This window comes from Xiphophorus maculatus, chromosome 19 (assembly GCF_002775205.1).
Source record: "Xiphophorus maculatus strain JP 163 A chromosome 19, X_maculatus-5.0-male, whole genome shotgun sequence".
In the NCBI taxonomy this organism is placed as follows: Eukaryota; Metazoa; Chordata; class Actinopteri; order Cyprinodontiformes; family Poeciliidae; genus Xiphophorus; species Xiphophorus maculatus.
In genome coordinates this window covers 206,063-229,442 of record NC_036461.1, presented here as the reverse complement: position 1 = coordinate 229,442, position 23,380 = coordinate 206,063, and the positions used below count along the sequence as shown (strand labels likewise).

Genomic DNA, 23,380 nt, shown 5'->3' with positions numbered 1-23,380 from the left:
TGAGACCGGAAGTGTTGCTGATGCTCAGGGTTCTTGGTCTCTAGTGGAGAAGCAGCTTGAAGCTTCACTGCCTCATTAACCCTCTATGGCATGGCGTTGCCCTCAGGCAACAAACCACATAGCTGTACCTCACATTGCTCCTTTATTTTATTTTTTGGGGGGCATGATTTTTGACATATTTTTGTCCAAAAAATAGTTCTTTTATGAATATAGTTTTTGTTTGATTTGTATTTCATTTCTCATAATCAGTGTAGACAATCTTGGTGTTCTAGACCAATGTTACCCTGAGGCAACAAACCCAAATCTGGTTCCAGGAGGTGTCAGAGTCCGATTTTATGATTGACATGTAATTAGGGACCACCAAGCTCCCAAAGAATGCAGGAAAATATTTCTTCCCCACAAAAATAAAAAGTCATGCCATAGAGGGTTAACATCCGGTCACCATATCATGCAGAGCTTGGACTGTGGGAATCACCTGCCGGGATAAATCCATCCTCCTGGCTCTTCTCTGGGCCTTTTCCCTTCACAAAGAAACTTTACAAACAATCTGATCCGTTTCTGACTCATTTTGCTGCTTGTGGCTCCATGTTGGCGGCAAGACGGAACCGAGAGAGTCCGGTTAAAGGATTTCCAAAATAAAAGATCCTCCAGACTCAAGCAATGCATTAAACGGAAATATTTCATTATTTCTTGCGCGACCCAGTACCAATTGGTCCATGGACCGGTACCGGTCCGCGGCCCGGTGGTTGGGGAAAACTGTTCTAGCCCATATTCTTTAGCATATCACTGTAGCTTTAGGCTACTTTGAAGCCATTTACTGCCACCTATCGGCAATACGGTGTATTACAAGCTATAATTCATATTCGCTAAAATAACATGGGTTACATAAATATTTAGCTTCTTTGCGAAAAGTTTAGCAAAGAAGCTAAATATTTAAGAATTAAGTTAGTATCTCTCATATCCGTCACAGAACATTGAAATTTAATTCGCAGGATGTCAGTTGATTATTGACTATTAGGAAAGTAACATACTGAGTCCAGATGCAGCATACAGGATTCAGAAACTGTCTGCTAATGTAAAACATTTAGATGTTGTGATTGCAATTTTGCTATTAAATAAGGAATGCAGTTAAGTTGATGCATGAATAAACTTGTTCAATGACAATAAGTCATTAAGTCGTGAACACTGGTGTTAATTAGGTTCTCAGGTATTTACAGCAAACAGGATGGTGTATCGGTCAGGATACAGGAAGGAGGACATGAGACCGAAACCTTAACTGTAGATGTGAGCTGGTTTATTTGTCTTGATGCTCAGAGTTGCCAACAGTCTGTAATAACAAATAAATTGCCTTTAGGCTAATATATTACAGCAATAGAGGTTCAACTAATACAAACTCAAACAAAAATATCTAATAAGAAATAAACTCAGCCATCCACATGTGCATGTAAATCCACAACATACACAAGTAACTCAGTTCACGTAAAGGTTACATCATTAGGCAGAAAAACCACCAACAGACTAACAGAAGAGGCTCTGTGGCGCCATCATGTGGCAGATAAAATCCCTACACAATGGCAGCAGCTGGCAGCGCCTGCCTTCATCACTGTATCTGCTGCAATAACTCAGCAATGACAGATGCAGGTAAACCTACGGAAGCTGAGCAGGTTCTCTGAGTTCCCGCCCTCCTGCAGTTTACACAAATAACAAACTGAATCTAGGATTTTAAAAAAGCACGCTAAATGCCATAACTTACTTTGTGTCATCAACTTAACACTCAGAGCATCACTTCTCAGGACTGCACCAGGAACGCCGCCTCACCTGCTGAGAAGGCAGCAAACCGACCCAGAAGTGTATTAAAATGCTCTCAGGAGCCGTAGCGCAGCGCCAAAACTTCAAAAACCTTTTATTGAAAAATATGAGGGTTTTTTTACACATTGGCGTGTTTCCATTAAGAATTTATTTTTGTAATTCTTATTTGCTCAATTTGATGATATATGGAAACGCAGTTAGCAGCTGATTTTCCATCAAAAACAATTTTATGCACATTTTGAAGCATTGCATTAGAAATGACTGATGAAAATGGCAAAATTCAAAATAACTTTCTCAATGTCGCAGAAATGTTTTTAAACTCGCTTGAGGCGGTTTTTGGCTTTTCAGAAAAAGTGTTCAAGCACTAAGAAATTCAGAAAGATGTTAACTGAATAAGTTCTGACATGGCGAACTGCCATCATGTGGCGAACATGACCAGTCTGAGCCTGACCAGAGGAACCAAACTCCAGACCTCCAGCTGGGAGGAAGCGGTCTCTCTGCTCCATGCTAGCTGGCAGCCTCTACTTCCTGTTTACCACAGACATGCATAGCGTCAACATCTGATGACATCACACTCTGCGTCGCCTTGTCGAGTCTCTCCAAACCAGCAGATGGAAACACAGAAACGCGCCTAGTTCCCGTTTCCTTTTTGCACCACTCTAATAGTTTGGTTAAAATGTGCAGGGCGGTTGTGTGAAAGGTCCTGGGAGAATGTGCTGTCAGATCTGTTGGTGTTTAGAGGTAAAGCTGTCGTACCTGAGACCACCAAACTCTCCCCAACCAGCCAACTGCATCCAGAGGATGAGGAGAACGCCGCCGCTGGACGAGCTCCAGCCGCCTCCCTACCAGGACGAGAACGGCTCTCCCAGGATGTCCTGCACGCTGTCAGACCTGGGCGATGCCAAGTGCGACTTGTCCCAGACCAGCGGCAGCCCTCACCTGTCCTTTGGCAAGTGCCTGAGCGAGGGCAGCGACGGCCAGGAGAGCGAAGGCTACCTGAACAAAGGCTACGAGGAGGACGCCCCCAGCGACAGCACAGCCGTCCTCAGCCCTGAGGTAAACGCCGGCCTTTGATCCGCTGACAGCCTGATGCTCCTTCTGGACCTGAACCTCTCCTCCTCTAGGACACGTCGGCCCGCGGGTCAGCTGCACGCTTCCCAAAAGGCTACGAACCCGATGCCCTCGCCAAGTACGGCACCCTGGATGTGGTGTTTGACTACGACTCGGAGGAGCAGCAGCTGACCGTGACCATCATGGCGGTGACCGACCTGCCCTCCATAAAACGCACAGGGAACTTCTCCTGGCAGGTGCACCTGGTGCTGCTGCCCACCAAGAAGCAGAGGGCCAAGACGGGCGTCCAGCGAGGGCCCGGCCCCGTCTTCACCGAGACCTTCCGCTTCAGCCATGTGGAGACGGACATGATCGGCAACTATGCCGTCCGCTTCCGCCTCTACAGCATCCGACGCATGAAGAAGGAGAAGGTGTTCGGAGAAAAGGTCTTCTACCTCACCAAGCTCAACCTGCAGGGCAAAATGTCTGTGCCGGTCATCCTGGATCCATGCTGCAGTCTCCCGGTAAGACGCACCACCGCACACCCCCACCCCCACCCCCACCCCCTGCTTTCATTAACTGCTCTTTACTTCACCTGTTGGTTCCACTGATCCAAGATCTCTGGTTCAACAGACTCCAGTTTCAATGAAACAATCCGGTCCGCTGTAGTCCGACTCCGGCCCGTTTCTCTAGAAAGTCTGGTTCGGTTGTTCTCAGAGGCTGGTTCATGTTGGGTTTTGTTGGTTACTATGTAGGAACTCCTGAGTTTTCAGGCTGGTTTAGATCCTGAGGGGGAACGTCACGCAGCGCTAAAAACCGATGATTGATATTTAGTTTCCCATGGTGGATGACTGGGGGGTTTCCTGATGGTCAGCTGTGGTGTTTTCAGGGCGGGGAGTCCCAGGTCAGCCTGTCTGACCTGACGTGCAGCGACAGCGCCTCGTCCTTCCAGTCCGTCAGTCAGACCTCGGCTCCGGAGATCCTGGTGGGCCTGGTGTACAACGCCACCACCGGCCGCCTCTCCGTGGAAATCATCAAAGGCATCCACTTCAAAAACCTGGCCGCCAACAAGCCACCCAGTAAGTTCCCTGCAGCGCTTGCTTCTGAGTTTGTTGACAGTGCAGCGGCGTTCAGGTTCACAGCCTCCATCAGTGGGACGAACTTCTAAGAAAAGAAAAAAACAGCTCATAAAATAAGACTCAGCAGTTTTACACTCAATCCAGCAGTTTGACCAACAAAAATAAAATCTAAAAACAAGTTTTGTTCTTGAACGACTCTACATCAGTGCAACAGTTTGGTCTACAAAATAACTAAAAATCTAACAAGCCTTTAGCTCCTCTCTAATAACTCCGGCTCTTTTTCCAGCTCTGCATTCAGTAACTTACCAAACATGAGCCATAAAAACACTAAATCTTTTTCAGCCACAAACATTAAACTAAAATATCCACTGATTGTGTTTCTGCCTCTGCAGCCTGATGCTCCTGCATGGATTCATGGATTCATGGATTCATGGATTCATGGATTCACAACAAACACTGCAGTGATGAACAGCATCAGAATATGAATTAACTAAAGATAAAATAATATGATTTTATCAAACAGAATGAGAATTTAAACAACTTAACAATATTCAGATGGAAACATTATTATAAATCTCAACTCTATTTACTGTTTAAATAGTTTCTGATAGCAAAACTTTCACTCATTTATTTTTAAACCTCAAACTCTTTTCTTATCGTCTCCTAACCAATAACCTTATAGTGTGGAAATAATGAAAAAATATTGAAACGTTGACAGAAATCAACCTGACATCAGTCTCACCTGTTCTATTATAATTAATATAATTTTATATCCTCACATCCTGAAACTCCACCTGCCTCTAATATTCCTTCTCATAATAAAATAGTTTAGTTTATTTAAAAATTACAACTAGTTAATACATATTTCAATAAACTAAATGAAGATTTCATCAGAGCTTCTTCACCTTCCTTCATCATTCAAGCACTGCATATAATATAATAAAATTATTAATATAGTATAATTAATATAATAAAATATAATATAATAAAATTAATATAATAGAATAGAATTAATATACAATAATACACACGTTAAGTGGTCAGTATGATCAGGTGTTGTGTAGCCGTTGCTCACGTTAAATAATAAAAAGGTTAATTTTTCAGTCTCATTGTGATGAAATAAGATATTGTGGTCAGAATAACCAACGTTTAGACAAAGTTAGCAGTAAAAGTTTGGACATGTGACAATTCCAGAATTAAAACAGCTTAACCAAAAATATTTTTGTTATATATGTGAAAGTAAAGTGACAGGAAGATTTTATAAACAGGCGATATTCATGGTAACTCATTTTCTGGCTCCTGCTGCCTCCTAAACACTCTGAGCCGTTCAGAGGAGGCAGGAAGTGCTGTGCTGAAGACGATGTGGTGCGCCTTCAAAATAAAAGCACGTGACTGGAAGATTTCAAAATTCTTCACAACTGTGGTGAAATTATTGGGTGGGACAATGCCACGATCTCCTCTGCGCCCCGGTTCCTATCCTGCTAGAACATTCTGAGCAGCTGCATCTTGTTCTCCTGGTCTCACAAGATTATTCATCTCATCATTAGCTGAAACATTTCTAACTATAATGGGAATATAAGTTTCTAAAGGGTTTAACACTTTGCATTATATTTGATATTCAAAATATGCAAAACTCACTCAAAGCATGAGTATACTTGATTGTTCCATTTTAATTTTTATTTCGTTTAAAGTCTCACAGCTGTCGTCATCTGGCAGGAGATGAACACGAGAGACTGAGAAATAGTCGTCTTAATGGTTAGCATTAGCTTCCGCTAATTCTTTTAATGGGCTTAGCGGTTTACAGTTAGCGTCAGCTACGTGTTTAGTGACATTAGCAGAGCTAAGATTCTTGTTTAGCTAGTTAGTGGTTGTTAGGTTGGTTAGCTTTGTCCAGTACTGCTGCTGATTTTAGTTCAAACATTTGTTCTCCTTTACAACCGTGGCAGCCATTTTGAAAATGTCCACCAGAAAAAGCACAAAATCAAGAAAAGAAGATTTCTATGGATCAAATATGTAGCTGTGATTTGACACCAACACATTCATCTGACTGGTGGTTTTTGGTGTAAAACTGTCTTTTCTATGACGCGGCCATGTTGAAAAATCACAAGATTATCAGTAAATATGATTTCTATAGGCAAGGCAAGGCAAGGCAAGTTTATTTATATAGCACTTTAAAACAGTACCACTGACCAAAGTGCTGTACAATCACAAGATTAAACAAATAAAAATCAAAATTAAAACACATAAAAACCAACAATGCAGTGACATAAAACACTCTATATAATACATAAACATACCCAGATAAATACAGAAAAGCAGCATCTCAAACTGAATCAAAGGCCAACTGAAAAAGGTAAGTCTTAAGAGCAGATTTAAAAATTGCTAAAGAGGGGGCCTGTTTTACCAACATAGGTAAAGAATTCCAAAGTTTGGGAGCTGCAACAGCAAAGCCCTGTCTCCTCTCTGCCTCCTGGAAGTCCTCGGCACCTCCAGGTTCATTTGGCTCGCTGATCTAAGAGCTCGAGGAGGACAGTGTATATGTAGCAGCTCAGAGAGATAGGAGGGAGCAAGGCCATTTAAAGATTTAAATACAAATAAAAGAATCTTAAAATGCACTCTGAAATGTACCGGCAGCCAGTGCAGAGAATATAAAATCGGGGTAACATGTTCTCTCTTCCGCGATCCAGTTAAGAGCCGAGCAGCTGCATTCTGGACCAGCTGAAGACGGGACAAAGAAGACTGGCTGACACCCACATATAAGGAGTTACAGTAATCCAGTCGTGTTGTGATAAAAGCATGGATTAATATTTCAAAATGATCCACTGGTACAATATTCCTAATCTTAGCAAGCCGCCTCAAATGGAAAAAGCTCGTTTTCACAACGGCACTGATTTGTTTATCCAACTTAAAATTCGAGTCCATTACAAAGCCCAAATTTGTAACAAATGGCTTTACGTAATGTGATAGCGGACCCAAATCCACAGGAGTGGACTTGCAGGTAGTACCAGGGTCAAAAATAATAACTTCCGTCTTTCTTTCATTAAAATTCAAAAAATTCAGAGCCATCCAAGTTTTTATGTCATCAAGGCACTCCAATAAAATTGGTACTGTATTGACTCCCTTACGATTGAGAGGCACATAAATTTGTGTATCATCCGCATAGCAATGAAAAGCAATATTATGTTTCCTAAATATTGACCCAAGGGGAAGCAAATATAAAGAAAACAAAAGAGGTCCAAGTATCGAGCCCTGCGGTACTCCACACAATAAAGGAGCAGACGATGATCTAAAATCATCTATGTCAACACAGAAAGACCTGTCCGTCAAATACGACCTAAGCCACACTAAGACTGTGCCTTTGAGACCTACATAATGCTCTAAACGGGAAAGTAAAACATCAGGGTCCACCATGTCAAAGGCTGCAGTCAGATCTAAAAGAACTAAAATCTAGGACCAATTATGTATGATTAGAAAAGTTTTATCTGTTAAATGTTGTCAAATGTAGTGCAAAAACACTATTTTCTTGACAACCATCTTGAAAATTAGCCACCATCTTGATTTTTCAGTGGATATCATTTGGGGTATATTTGTGAATTTCTGCCAGTTTCGTCTCTTCCAGCCAAAATGAAGGATTTTTATGAAATCCCAAATTATGTAGTGAACCTTGTGCATTGTTCTTGATATTTGACCCGATTTTCTTTCCTTACCTTCCTTCTCTGAATGTCGTCCTGCTCCTGATATTCTGTCCCTACTGGCTTTTGACATCTTGGTCGCTGTTTTTTCTTACTGCTGTCCAACCCCTGTTGTCAGACGGGCTGTTCTGTTGTCTCAAACACTTGGTAGGGGGACAGGTTTATATAATCAGAGGTGAGTCTGCGCCGACCCACTCAGCCTTTCTGTGCCTTCATGGATGCAGTTCAGACATTTCACTGAAATCTTTTCATCATATTTTCACAAAACTGCTTGCAGTTGGATGGGAATTGGCTCTTTGTCTTTCACAAAGAACTAAACTGACTAAAACTAGAAATAGAAATATTAGTTTCTACCTAAAGCTTCAGTTTCAAACATATTAAAGATGAACCAGTGTTGTGTTTTTACGTTTGTTTATTCTGCACCAAAACTCATTTCTATCCTGAGATATTTACATTAATCTATGAAATGACTAAAAATAACAGTTTGATTATGTTCAACAAAATGATTCCTATAGAGCTTTTTGATATTTATTTGACTTGCTTTAAATAAATTATTAGTTAGAACCAAGAAGCAGAAAGGAAGCGCATTATCAATAAAATACAAACTGTTAGCCTACCTTAGCTTAGCTTAACTTGTCTTTAGTTTATCTTAATTTTTATTTCTGTCCTTAATTAAGACAAATTACTTGTCTTAATTTGTCTAATTGTATATTGATAAGAATATTGATAATCCAAAATAAAGGTAAAACCTGAAGTATGTGATTAGAGCTGGAGGCGTCAGGATCTCATCCATGAAGACGTTTTGCTCGTTGTGTTTGTTCGTTCGTTCATGCATGAATATGAATATGAATATGAATATGAATATGAATATGAATCCCTCCCTCTGTTTCTGCCTGATTGTCTTCAACCGTTTCTCACTTTTTCATTCCAGTCAATCCGGTTCCAGGATTCCCACTCAGTCTGGAAATATTGATTTCAGCTTTTTCATAATATACATGAAATAATTAGTTTATTACTTATATCACATTTTTCACTAGATTAATATAAAAAATACCATTTTTAAAAGAACTTGAGTCCATTTTAATGATGTGAAATATTGAAGATTCAGCTTTGAGTTTTTACAGTTCTGTTTGGTTCTGTCTTGAAACTTTCTAGTTATTTTAAACATGAAAAATATTTTCATAAAATACAAACACCTAATTTTCAATATATTTAAAATGAAAAAGCAAATAAATATGTATATATTTTAATACTAGTTTCTGATGAGGATGTTCACTTACCAGAACAAACTGATACTGATGTCCCATCTTTCTGGGCACACACACACACACACACACACACACACACACACACACACACACACACACACACACACACACACACACACACACACACACACACACACACACACTCTCTCTGCCCTCCTGTTTGTGGGTCTTACCAGCTCATAACTGGCTGTCAGGTTTTCTCGTGTCATCCTGAAAAGCTCCTCTGGTCAGAAAAATCCCATCTGGTGCCTGAAACGTTTTGATTCTCTCTGATCTCTGATTGGCTCTGAGTCTCGGAGTGGGGAAGCGAGACGCGGCGCGTTTTCACAGCTCCTTTCTGTGGTGTGAACAGCAGAAAGGAGCCAGCCGCTCTGCTGACCCCCTCAGACGCCAAGCGCATTCAGCTGTTCAGGGACGAGTCGTGGATCTTTTCCTCTCTGCTTTCACGGAAAGAGAGCGAAGTCAGTGTGTGATTGAAAGCTGGAAAGCAGCTGGCAGTCCATGTCTATCAGACAGCAGCACAAAGCGCAGCACAATACGCACTATGCAGCAGGATGTGCCTGGACATGTTACTGCAGCAATACGGCAGGATTACGGCTGGTGCGTAAGGTCAAAGGGCGAGAGGTGGGGTCACTGGACAGGTCGCTGCTTCTGCAGATGTTTTATGAAGTTTTTATTTGTGCTTCCTCAGCTTCTTCTCACATTTATTTCAGTTTAGATCCTCAATATTTTCAGCGGAAAATTATTTTATATGTTGACCGTAAGCTTTGACCTTTGAGTCATAAAGGTATAAAATGGTTCCTAAAGGTCAGTGTCTGAAGTAGTGGTGTGTGTTTCCTTAACTTAGCCTAGCCTAGCCTAGATTGCATTAACTAGCTTATCTGAGACTAGCTGACTGCTTGTAGAGCGTTAGCGCCCCGCCAGGCTGACTGCTTGTAGAGCGTTAGCGCCCCGCCAGGCTGACTGCGTGTATAGCGTTAGCGCCCCGCCAGGCTGACTGCGTGTAGAGCGTTAGCGCCCCGCCAGGCTGACTGCGTGTATAGCGTTAGCGCCCCACCAGGCTGACTGCGTGTAGAGCGTTAGCGCCCCGCCAGGCTGACTGCGTGTATAGCGTTAGCGCCCCGCCAGGCTGACTGCTTGTAGAGCGTTAGCGCCCCGCCAGGCTGACTGCGTGTAGAGCGTTAGCGCCCCGCCAGGCTGACTGCGTGTAGAGCGTTAGCGCCCCGCCAGGCTGACTGCGTGTAGAGCGTTAGCGCCCCGCCAGGCTGACTGCTTGTAGAGTGTTAGCGCCCCGCCAGGCTGACTGTGTGAATGTCAGGGCCCAGCAGCTCCTCAGGCTCTTCCTGCATCAGTTAAAGTCACAGAGCTGCTCGTCTTCTGAGAAAATCGGATGTTTTGATCGTTTACTGTCGTCAGCGTCTCCAGGTTTACGTGCAGCGGTTGCTTAGCAACAGGAAGAATGCAGCGCTACAGCTGTGCTTTGATCAGGAGGAAACGGCGACCTCGAGGTCATAACCTGGTGACAGGATGGAGGGAGCAAAACATTTAGAAAACAGCTTAGTTGACTGGTTCTGGTTCTGGTTCTATCAGAACCTGCCGCTGCGCTCCGTCTCTCCTCCTGTACTTCCTGTAACCTGCTTCCTGCTTCCTGTCTAGACACGCTGGTGAAGCTGTCACTGCTGAACTCCATGGGTCATGAGATGTCCAAGTGTAAGACGTCTGTCTGCCGGGGACAGCCCAACCCCACCTACAAGGAGACCTTCGTGTTCCAGGTGGCGCTGTTCCAGCTGTCCGACGTCACGCTCATCCTGTCCGTCTACAACAAGCGCAGCATGAAGAGGAAGGAGCTGATTGGCTGGATCTCCCTGGGCCTCAACAGCTCCGGGGAAGACGAGCTCAGCCATTGGACGCACATGAAGGAGGCCAAAGGACGGCAGGTCTGCCGCTGGCACAGCCTGCTGGAGTCCTAACGGGGGTCGGGGGTCGTCCTGATGTCTGTTATATCGTCCATCATGTTGTCCATCCTGTCTACTGGTTTGTTGTCATGGTAACGGCAGGGAAGGACCAGAGGCTAGCTGCTGGCCGCTAGCATCAACTAGCTGGATCGGCTCCTCTGGTTCATCATATTAGTGGTATTGATGACATCATGATGGTTCAGTTGGTTCTGATTGACTTTCTACAGTAACTGGAAAACCAGTTTAATGAGCTACTGGAGATACTGGAGCTGACATTTCTCCCAGTCAGGATCCAGGTCAGATCCAAACACATTTAGGATTAATGCTGATTCTGTCTGACCCAGAGGTTCTCTCGGGTTCTGGTTCAGGTTCGGGTTCAGGTTCAGCTCAGGCATCTGGCTAAATACAAATAATATATTGATATATAAATTCAATGCTATATAATCAATAATCCAATGAAATGCCATAGAGGGAATCTGCTTAGCAGCAAAGATTTTAATTTAATAACATATTTATTACATTGTAATAACCTGTTATTACACTGTTTAATGGCAACAATGTAAACAGTTTGGTAATATTATATAATTATTATTATAATGTAACTAGTAGCAACAGCTTCTAATGAGACGTTAACTAGTTTTAGCTTATTTTCTAATTATTCATGTTAATAATCTATCATCACAGAAACACAGTCATATTTACACAATAAGTAATTATTCAAGAGCATTGATTACATATCTGTTATATCTTTCAACAGTTTCTTCTGTTCAACTATTAAGTAAATAATTGTTGTATAATTGTAACTAGGTTATAATAACAGTTTGTAATAACATGTTTATAAAGGGTTAATTCCTCAATAACATGTTCCTGAGTAATTATATAATATTACCAACTTATTAATAACTTACATTTTATCCAGATTTCACATTCAGATAATTAAGGACATAAACACAAAATTTAGGTATGACGAAGATAAATATGAAGCAGATGTTGCTGAGCCGCCAGAGAACAACTCGGTTAAGCCCCGCCCACACCTGTCCTACACCTGCCCAGGTGCTGGAAGCACAGGAGCTACTGCCTTACCTGAGATGGCCCCGCCCCCAGAGCACAGGCCCCGCCCATCAACATGGAGCACAGATAGCAAAACCACACCCATAGTGGGAGGGGCTACTGAAGCCACGCCCAGCCTTAGTGGGAGGAGTTTCAGTCCCACACATGAAGCTGATTGGTTCTGCAGATGGTCTGCAGGTTTTCATTAACAGCCAAGAGAAAAGTCTTTCCTGTGCCTGTGTTGAGTTTACAGAGTGTGTGTGTGTGTGTGTGTGTGTGTGTGTGTGTGTGTGTGTGTGTGTGTGTGTGTGTGTGTGTGTGTGTGTGTGTGTGTGAGAACAGCAGGCTGTGAATACTTCTGACTTATTGCGATGTTTCTGATTGTCTGGCTTCTGCCTCTCAGTGATTGTTTCTAATGTATTTTTGTACTAAACGAGGTGAGCAGAGCAGCAGAGCCTTTCAGACGGGTTGGAGTCCAGCTGGTTGGTTCCTCATGTTTGCTAACTGAAGCTCCCCAGAACTTCCCCTCAGCTGCTTTGCCTCCAAACTGCTGGATGACACAAATATTTACAGTTTTATGCCAAATATAATAAACTCATTGACAAAACATGGAAAGAAAGTACATCCCCGCAAATGTATTCCAACAACAGATGGGGCATTACTCAGAGAAACTCCTGGTAGCTGGTGAAGACTAAAGGTCATAACTCTTTAACCTGTTTGGGTTGAAGGAGAAAGCCTCTTCACTAGAAACAAGATGGCCGCCACAAGCTCCAACATATATATACTTTCTTTATCTTCTGTTAGATTTTTCTGGTGGATTTTGAAAAATATCCTCCAGAAAAATGGAGAATCTGTCAGAACTGAAATCAGCTTCTGATATTGGCAGTGGTGGGCTCAGCTAGCCAAACATTAGCTTCACTGACCCAGTTCTCCAACAAACTAACATCTGCTAACATATCAAAAATGGTCAAAGACTGGTTTAAAAGGCTTGTTAGTGGCAGCCATCTTGAAAGATTTCCAGTGATCAGCTATGCTAGGATCTACAGGCTAATGTGGTTCTGTTTGGGTTTCTCCTTTGATGGTGGTTCTGAATCTGCTGTGAGTTTCTACAAGCTGGTAAAGTTTTTACCAGGAGGGGGTGTACTTCCAGGAGGAACGTTCTGGTTTGGACCCGGTCTGGTTCTGATTCAGGTCAGTGGAGGGTTCTAGCTGGTATCAGGAGCGCCATCGGCCCTGCAGAGGAAACTAGCTGAAGGTTCTGGTTCCGGTTCTGGTGGAGGTCCCACTGGTTCTGGGTCCAGTCTGCGTTCTTAGCTGGTTCTGTCAGTCGGTGGACCTTCTGTCTGAGCAGCGCCTCCTGCTGGTGAACTGCAGCTCTGACTCAGTGGTTTCAGGAAATAGACAGAGACCGGTCGTCAAGGAGACAGTGCCGGTGTTGTGGACCCGTTAGTGATCCGGTTCCTCTGGTTCCGCTGCTTCGTTTAGATCTAATCGCTGCTCTGCCCTCGTTGTTTCTTGTTTCTGTGGGAACGACCTTTGCCCTCGGCGGCATCGGTGCCTTACTGTTTCAACTTCTTGTCTTAATATTCCTGAAAATTAACTTTTCTCCTGTAGTTATGGCTGAGTTTGATTTTAAAAACGTTTTTGAATTTACAAGTAAGAATTTCTATGTGATGTTACTGAATAAAAAGGAAATAAACTTTTCTGATCCTCTTTCTTCTTCCTTATATGGTCATTTCTGTCCGTCCGTTTGGACCGTCAAACATGAACATTTTGGCCTGTCATAAAACAGATGTGATTAATCTTTTAGTCAGATTTTCACCATTTTATTCATTCATTCATACACATCAAACTTTCAGCCTAAATATTTAGTTAGCTTGCAGCCAGCAGTGGTGGAGAAAGTACTCATACAATGTACTTAAGTAAAAGTACAAATACACAGACAAAAATTTACTCAAGTAAAAGTCAAAGTACCACATTATTATTTTACTTAAGTAAAAGTAAGAAAGTACAAGCTTTTAAAACTACTTAAGTATTAAAAGTAAAAGTACTTGCCGACCATAATACCTAACGGCTTATATAATGTCATTAAGTGTACCTATCATATTTAGTTTTAATAAATCAGTAATGTACCATTTTAATGAGCAATGCTGCAGATAACGCATGTTTTTATTGTGTTTACCCCCTGTGACAGTTTAGATTTAGATATTTTATTCTATGCATCAGAATTCCAGGGATGACCTGCAGGGTTACATGTAATTAGGCAAAATGAGAGAAATTATTATACCTTTGAAATGTTTTATTTAATTCAAAATAAACACGTTCAAAAGAAAATTGTTTCCCTGAAAAAAGGGACTTTAAACTGACCTAACAAACATCAAGCGATTTGGAAACATCTAGTCTTTCGTCCTAACAAAACATGAACTTAACTTTTTTGCCAGCTATTTTGAGAGAACTGTTAATGATTCTGCAGGTCCTGCGTACTGTGCTGCTCTTCTTGAGGGAGGGCCTAGTGGTTATTTCCCGCTTTGGATTGGTTCAGCGGACTGATTCTGCTCTCGCCATTGGATACTTTCAAACTAACGAACAAATCAAAAAACTGAAATGCGTCTTGGATGTAACGAGTAACGAAACGCTATATAGAAATGTAGTGAAGTAGAAAGTACAGATACTTACTGTTAAATGTAGTGGAGTAAAAGTAGAAAGTATCCATTATTAAATCTACTTAAGTAAAGTACAGATACACGAAAATTGTACTTAAGTACAGTAACTAAGTACTTGTACTTCGTTACTGTACTTAAGTACTTAATAAAATATCTAAATCTAAACTGTCACAGGGGGTAAACACAATAAAAACATGCGTTATCTGCAGCATTGCTCATTAAAATGGTACATTACTGATTTATTAAAACTAAATATGATAGGTACACTTAATGACATTATATAAGCCGTTAGGTATTATGGTCGGCAAGTACTTTTACTTTTAATACTTAAGTAGTTTTAAAAGCTTGTACTTTCTTACTTTTACTTAAGTAAAATAATAATGTGGTACTTTGACTTTTACTTGAGTAAATTTTTGTCTGTGTATTTGTACTTTTACTTAAGTACATTGTATGAGTACTTTCTCCACCACTGCTTGCAGCTAAGTATTAAATAAATGGCAACCACACTAACTACCTGTAAACTAAATATTTAGCTTTCAAATTAAATATGACTTTGAAAGATGAACTGCGTCTGTTTTATTTGTTTACAGTCTAATAACCAAATTATTATTTAATTTGTGATTAACTTTACAAACAGCAACTTGTCCTGCACTGCTAGAAACCAACCAACAGGTGGCGCAACATTGCAGTTTGCGTCATGGTTTCACTTTTTACAGGCAGCACCTGCATGCTGCAGCACCTCCTCTAGAGGTCAAAGGTCAGCTGTGACCTCAGCATCTTTAAATGGTCGGTGTTTTACAGCGTCCCTCCCCCACCTGCTTCTGCCTCTATACCTGCTTCTGTTCTGGGCACAAGATGACCGGCGATCAGGTTATCGAGGTCAAACTGAGGTCAAACTGCAGATTCAGCTGCTGAACTGTGAACATGAACGAGTTCAGTTGTGAACCGCTGGGAACTGAACTGTGAACTAGTTCCTGTGAACAAGTCCGGTTCCGAATCATTTGTACTCCAGCCAACAACGAGCGGGAACCAGAGAGATGTATGGCAAGCCGTCTGTGTGTTTATTCAGTGTTCTGAAAATACAACTAGTTAGCTAGTAGAACTAGCTACCTTTACCACACAGAAGGGAATAATCACAGCGGTCTAGTTAAAGCCTCAGTGTAACCAGCTTGACTGAATATAATGGAGTGTAGGTAGAACGCCTCACCAGTTAACTACTAGTTAGCAGCACTACACTTGTGGAGTTAAATATTTACTAGTTAACTAAAACTTTTACTTATTGGCTATAGGGGGCGACACTGTTAGGTTTACTAGTTAAACCCTTTTAGTTAACCATTAAGATATAAAACTTAATATAATCTTTTATCTAACCTTAAGCTCCTAATGGTTATTTGGTACAACATTTTTACATTTATAACTAGTAAGGTAATAACTACTTAATAAAAACCCTACTAGTTGGGTAATATGGCTGGAATATCTCGACTAGCTGAAATGGGTAATAGTTAAATATTTCATCAACCACAGCAGTAAACATTGAAGTTCAATAAGATAAAACTTTTATTTATTTATTTTTATTACTGAAGCATATCTACCAGACCCTCTAAAATACTCAATCAGTCCCAAAGTCAGTGAACTGGTTAGTTAGTAAACCTGAATGTAACCAGCAAGGCCAAAATCAACGCTGATGGGAACTGGGCTGATTTTATTTTAATACATGAACTGAACCGAATGACTTTAAGAGAGACCGGATTAAATGCAGCGTTGTCTTGCCATAGCCTGAGTTCTTCCCGCGCGGCCGCAGGGAGCGAGGCGCAGCCGCACATCGGCTCCGACCGGCGGCCCGAACACACCGAGCTGCTCCGGGGAGGAGCCGGACAACCGGGTCCAGATCAGAGCCTGCGCAGCTGCAGGCGACGGAGCTCGGTTCGGTTCGGCGAACTCAGCTGGTGATCAGAACCGAGCGGAGAAAAAGACCCAGTTTTACTCTCTTCCGGTTGGGAAGAACGGTTCGGATGGATCCGGTTCGTTTTCAGCAGAAGAAGCTTTTTAGTATTATTCATGTTAATGGAAAGAACCCAGAAACAGCATCCAACCATCACCCATCCATCCAGCATCCAACCATCATCCATCCATCCAGCATCCAACCAACCATCATCCATCCATCCAGCATCCATCCAACCATCATCCATCCATCCAGCATCCAACCAACCATCATCCATCCAGCATCCAACCAACCATCATTCATCCATCCAGCATCCAACCAACCATCATCCATCCATCCAGCATCCATCCAACCATCATCCATCCATCCAGCATCCAACCATCATCCATCCATCCAGCATCCAACCAACCATCATCCATCCATCCAGCATCCAACCAACCATCATCCATCCAGCATCCAACCAACCATCATTCATCCATCCAGCATCCAACCATCATCCATCCATCCAGCATCCATCCAACCATCATCCATCCATCCAGCATCCAACCATCATCCATCCATCCAGCATCCAACCAACCATCATTCATCCATCCAGCATCCAACCAACCATCATTCATCCATCCAGCATCCATCCAACCATCATCCATCCATCCAGCATCCAACCATCATCCATCCATCCAGCATCCAACCAACCATCATTCATCCATCCAGCATCCAACCAACCATCATCCATCCATCCAGCATCCATCCAACCATCATCCATCCATCCAGCATCCAACCAACCATCATCCATCCATCCATCCAGCATCCATCCAACCATCATCCATCCACCCAGCATCCAACCAACCATCATCCATCCATCCAGCATCCAACCATCATCCATCCATCCAGCATCCAACCATCATCCTCCAGCATCCAACCAACCATCATCCATCCAGCATCCACCAACCATCATCCATCAGCATCAACCATCATCCATCCAGCATCCAACCAACCATCATCCATCCATCCAGCATCCAACCATCACCCATCATCCAGCATCCAACCATCATCCATCCATCCAGCATCCAACCAACCATCATCCATCCATCCAGCATCCATCCAACCATCATCCATCCATCCAGCATCCAACCAACCATCATCCATCCAGCATCCAACCATCATCCATCCATCCATCCAGCATCCATCCAACCATCATTCATCCATCCAGCATCCAACCATCATCCATCCATCCATCATTCATCCATCCAGCATCCATCCAACCATCATCCATCCATCCAGCATCCAACCATCATCCATCCATCCAGCATCCAACCATCATCCATCCATCCAGCATCCAACCAACCATCATCCATCCATCCAGCATCCATCCAACCATCATCCATCCATCCAGCATCCAACCAACCATCATCCATCCAGTCCAGCATCCAACCAACCATCATTCATCCATCCAGCATCCAACCAACCATCCCATCCATCCAGCATCCATCCAACCATCATCCATCCATCCAGCATCCAACCATCATCCATCCATCCAGCATCCAACCAACCATCATCCATCCAGCATCCAACCAACCATCATCCATCCACCAGCATCCAACCAACCATCATTCATCCATCCAGCATCCAACCATCATCCATCCATCCAGCATCCATCCAACCATCATCCATCCATCCAGCATCCAACCATCATCCATCCATCCAGCATCCAACCAACCATCATTCATCCATCCAGCATCCAACCAACCATCATTCATCCATCCAGCATCCAACCATCATCCATCCATCCATCATTCATCCATCCAGCATCCATCCAACCATCATCCATCCATCCAGCATCCAACCATCATCCATCCATCCAGCATCCAACCATCATCCATCCATCCAGCATCCAACCAACCATCATCCATCCATCCAGCATCCATCCAACCATCATCCATCCATCCAGCATCCAACCAACCATCATCCATCCAGCATCCAACCAACCATCATTCATCCATCCAGCATCCAACCAACCATCATCCATCCAGCATCCATCCAACCATCATCCATCCATCCAGCATCCAACCATCATCCATCCATCCAGCATCCAACCAACCATCATCCATCCATCCAGCATCCAACCAACCATCATCCATCCAGCATCCAACCAACCATCATTCATCCATCCAGCATCCAACCATCATCCATCCATCCAGCATCCATCCAACCATCATCCATCCATCCAGCATCCAACCATCATCCATCCATCCAGCATCCAACCAACCATCATTCATCCATCCAGCATCCAACCAACCATCATTCATCCATCCAGCATCCAACCAACCATCATCCATCCATCCAGCATCCATCCAACCATCATCCATCCATCCAGCATCCAACCATCATCCATCCATCCAGCATCCAACCAACCATCATCCATCCATCCAGCATCCATCCAACCATCATCCATCCATCCAGCATCCAACCAACCATCATCATCCAGCATCCAACCAACCATCATTCATCCATCCAGCATCCAACCAACCATCATCCATCCATCCAGCATCCATCCAACCATCATCCATCCATCCAGCATCCAACCATCATCCATCCATCCAGCATCCAACCAACCATCATCCATCCATCCAGCATCCAACCAACCATCATCCATCCAGCATCCAACCAACCATCATTCATCCATCCAGCATCCAACCATCATCCATCCATCCATCCAGCATCCATCCAACCATCATCCATCCATCCAGCATCCAACCATCATCCATCCATCCAGCATCCAACCAACCATCATTCATCCATCCAGCATCCAACCAACCATCATTCATCCATCCAGCATCCATCCAACCATCATCCATCCATCCAGCATCCAACCATCATCCATCCATCCAGCATCCAACCAACCATCATTCATCCATCCAGCATCCAACCAACCATCATCCATCCATCCAGCATCCATCCAACCATCATCCATCCATCCAGCATCCAACCAACCATCATCCATCCATCCATCCAGCATCCATCCAACCATCATCCATCCACCCAGCATCCAACCAACCATCATCCATCCATCCAGCATCCAACCATCATCCATCCATCCAGCATCCAACCAACCATCATCCATCCAGCATCCAACCAACCATCATCCATCCAGCATCCAACCATCATCCATCCATCCAGCATCCAACCAACCATCATCCATCCATCCAGCATCCAACCATCACCCATCCATCCAGCATCCAACCATCATCCATCCATCCAGCATCCAACCAACCATCATCCATCCATCCAGCATCCATCCAACCATCATCCATCCATCCAGCATCCAACCAACCATCATCCATCCAGCATCCAACCATCATCCATCCATCCATCCAGCATCCATCCAACCATCATTCATCCATCCAGCATCCAACCATCATCCATCCATCCATCATTCATCCATCCAGCATCCATCCAACCATCATCCATCCATCCAGCATCCAACCATCATCCATCCATCCAGCATCCAACCATCATCCATCCATCCAGCATCCAACCAACCATCATCCATCCATCCAGCATCCATCCAACCATCATCCATCCATCCAGCATCCAACCAACCATCATCCATCCAGCATCCAACCAACCATCATTCATCCATCCAGCATCCAACCAACCATCATCCATCCATCCAGCATCCATCCAACCATCATCCATCCATCCAGCATCCAACCATCATCCATCCATCCAGCATCCAACCAACCATCATCCATCCATCCAGCATCCAACCAACCATCATCCATCCAGCATCCAACCAACCATCATTCATCCATCCAGCATCCAACCATCATCCATCCATCCAGCATCCATCCAACCATCATCCATCCATCCAGCATCCAACCATCATCCATCCATCCAGCATCCAACCAACCATCATTCATCCATCCAGCATCCAACCAACCATCATTCATCCATCCAGCATCCAACCATCATCCATCCATCCATCATTCATCCATCCAGCATCCATCCAACCATCATCCATCCATCCAGCATCCAACCATCATCCATCCATCCAGCATCCAACCATCATCCATCCATCCAGCATCCAACCAACCATCATCCATCCATCCAGCATCCATCCAACCATCATCCATCCATCCAGCATCCAACCAACCATCATCCATCCAGCATCCAACCAACCATCATTCATCCATCCAGCATCCAACCAACCATCATCCATCCATCCAGCATCCATCCAACCATCATCCATCCATCCAGCATCCAACCATCATCCATCCATCCAGCATCCAACCAACCATCATCCATCCATCCAGCATCCAACCAACCATCATCCATCCAGCATCCAACCAACCATCATTCATCCATCCAGCATCCAACCATCATCCATCCATCCAGCATCCATCCAACCATCATCCATCCATCCAGCATCCAACCATCATCCATCCATCCAGCATCCAACCAACCATCATTCATCCATCCAGCATCCAACCAACCATCATTCATCCATCCAGCATCCAACCAACCATCATCCATCCATCCAGCATCCATCCAACCATCATCCATCCATCCAGCATCCAACCATCATCCATCCATCCAACATCCAACCAACCATCATCCATCCATCCAGCATCCATCCAACCATCATCCATCCATCCAGCATCCAACCAACCATCATCCATCCAGCATCCAACCAACCATCATTCATCCATCCAGCATCCAACCAACCATCATCCATCCATCCAGCATCCATCCAACCATCATCCATCCATCCAGCATCCAACCATCATCCATCCATCCAGCATCCAACCAACCATCATCCATCCATCCAGCATCCAACCAACCATCATCCATCCAGCATCCAACCAACCATCATTCATCCATCCAGCATCCAACCATCATCCATCCATCCAGCATCCATCCAACCATCATCCATCCATCCAGCATCCAACCATCATCCATCCATCCAGCATCCAACCAACCATCATTCATCCATCCAGCATCCAACCAACCATCATCCATCCAGCATCCATCCAACCATCATCCATCCATCCAGCATCCAACCATCATCCATCCATCCAGCATCCAACCAACCATCATTCATCCATCCAGCATCCAACCAACCATCATCCATCCATCCAGCATCCATCCAACCATCATCCATCCATCCAGCATCCAACCAACCATCATCCATCCATCCATCCAGCATCCATCCAACCATCATCCATCCACCCAGCATCCAACCAACCATCATCCATCCATCCAGCATCCAACCATCATCCATCCATCCAGCATCCAACCAACCATCATCCATCCAGCATCCAACCAACCATCATCCATCCAGCATCCAACCATCATCCATCCATCCAGCATCCAACCAACCATCATCCATCCATCCAGCATCCAACCATCACCCATCCATCCAGCATCCAACCATCATCCATCCATCCAGCATCCAACCAACCATCATCCATCCATCCAGCATCCATCCAACCATCATCCATCCATCCAGCATCCAACCAACCATCATCCATCCAGCATCCAACCATCATCCATCCATCCATCCAGCATCCATCCAACCATCATTCATCCATCCAGCATCCAACCATCATCCATCCATCCATCATTCATCCATCCAGCATCCATCCAACCATCATCCATCCATCCAGCATCCAACCATCATCCATCCATCCAGCATCCAACCATCATCCATCCATCCAGCATCCAACCAACCATCATCCATCCATCCAGCATCCATCCAACCATCATCCATCCATCCAGCATCCAACCAACCATCATCCATCCAGCATCCAACCAACCATCATTCATCCATCCAGCATCCAACCAACCATCATCCATCCATCCAGCATCCATCCAACCATCATCCATCCATCCAGCATCCAACCATCATCCATCCATCCAGCATCCAACCAACCATCATCCATCCATCCAGCATCCAACCAACCATCATCCATCCAGCATCCAACCAACCATCATTCATCCATCCAGCATCCAACCATCATCCATCCATCCAGCATCCATCCAACCATCATCCATCCATCCAGCATCCAACCATCATCCATCCATCCAGCATCCAACCAACCATCATCCATCCATCCAGCATCCAACCAACCATCATCCATCCATCCAGCATCCAACCATCATCCATCCACCCAGCATCCAACCAACCATCATCCATCCAACCATCATCCATCCACCCAGCATCCAACCAACCATCATCCATCCAACCATCATCCATCCACCCAGCATCCAACCAACCATCATCCAACCAACCATCATCCATCCATCCAGCATCCAACCAACCATCATCCATCCAACCATCATCCATCCACCCAGCATCCATCCAACCATCACCCATCCATCCAGCATCCATCCATCCAGCATCCAACCAACCATCATCCATCCACCCAGCATCCATCCAACCATCACCCATCCATCCAGCATCCATCCATCCAGCATCCAACCAACCATCATCCATCCACCCAGCATCCAACCAACCATCATCCATCCAACCAACCATCATCCATCCATCCAGCATCCATCCAACCATCATCCATCCAACCAACCATCATCCATCCATCCAGCATCCAACCAACCATCACCCATCCAACAAGCATCCATCCATCCAGCATCCATCCAACCATCATCCATCCAGCATCCAACCAACCATCATCCATCCAACCATCATCCATCCATCCAGCATCCAACCAACCATCATCCATCCATCCAGCATCCATCCAACCAGCATCCATCCACCCAGCATCCATCCAACCATCATCCATCCATCCAGCATCCAACCAACCATCATCCATCCAACCAACCATCATCCATCCATCCAGCATCCAACCAACCAT

General features: G+C 44.1%; 1 protein-coding gene across 7 annotated transcripts in view; it reads left to right on the top strand.

Annotated features, from left to right (window-relative positions):
- syt14 (synaptotagmin 14) overlaps positions 1-13,616 on the top strand; it is a 43,261-nt gene extending 29,645 nt beyond the window's left edge. For 3 of the 7 annotated variants that reach the window (XM_023352880.1, XM_023352879.1, XM_023352884.1), the window contains exons 5-9: positions 2,594-2,865; positions 2,934-3,383; positions 3,749-3,938; positions 7,728-7,805; positions 10,555-13,616. In XM_023352880.1, coding sequence (XP_023208648.1) covers positions 2,594-2,865; positions 2,934-3,383; positions 3,749-3,938; positions 7,728-7,805; positions 10,555-10,868 — 1,304 coding nt within the window. In that variant the 3' untranslated portion in view covers positions 10,869-13,616. The remainder of the gene's footprint in view (positions 1-2,593; positions 2,866-2,933; positions 3,384-3,748; positions 3,939-7,727; positions 7,806-10,554) is intronic. The other 4 variants (XM_023352882.1, XM_023352881.1, XM_023352885.1 and 1 more) reach the window with 4 other exon arrangements.
- The last annotated feature ends 9,764 nt before the right edge of the window (positions 13,617-23,380 follow it).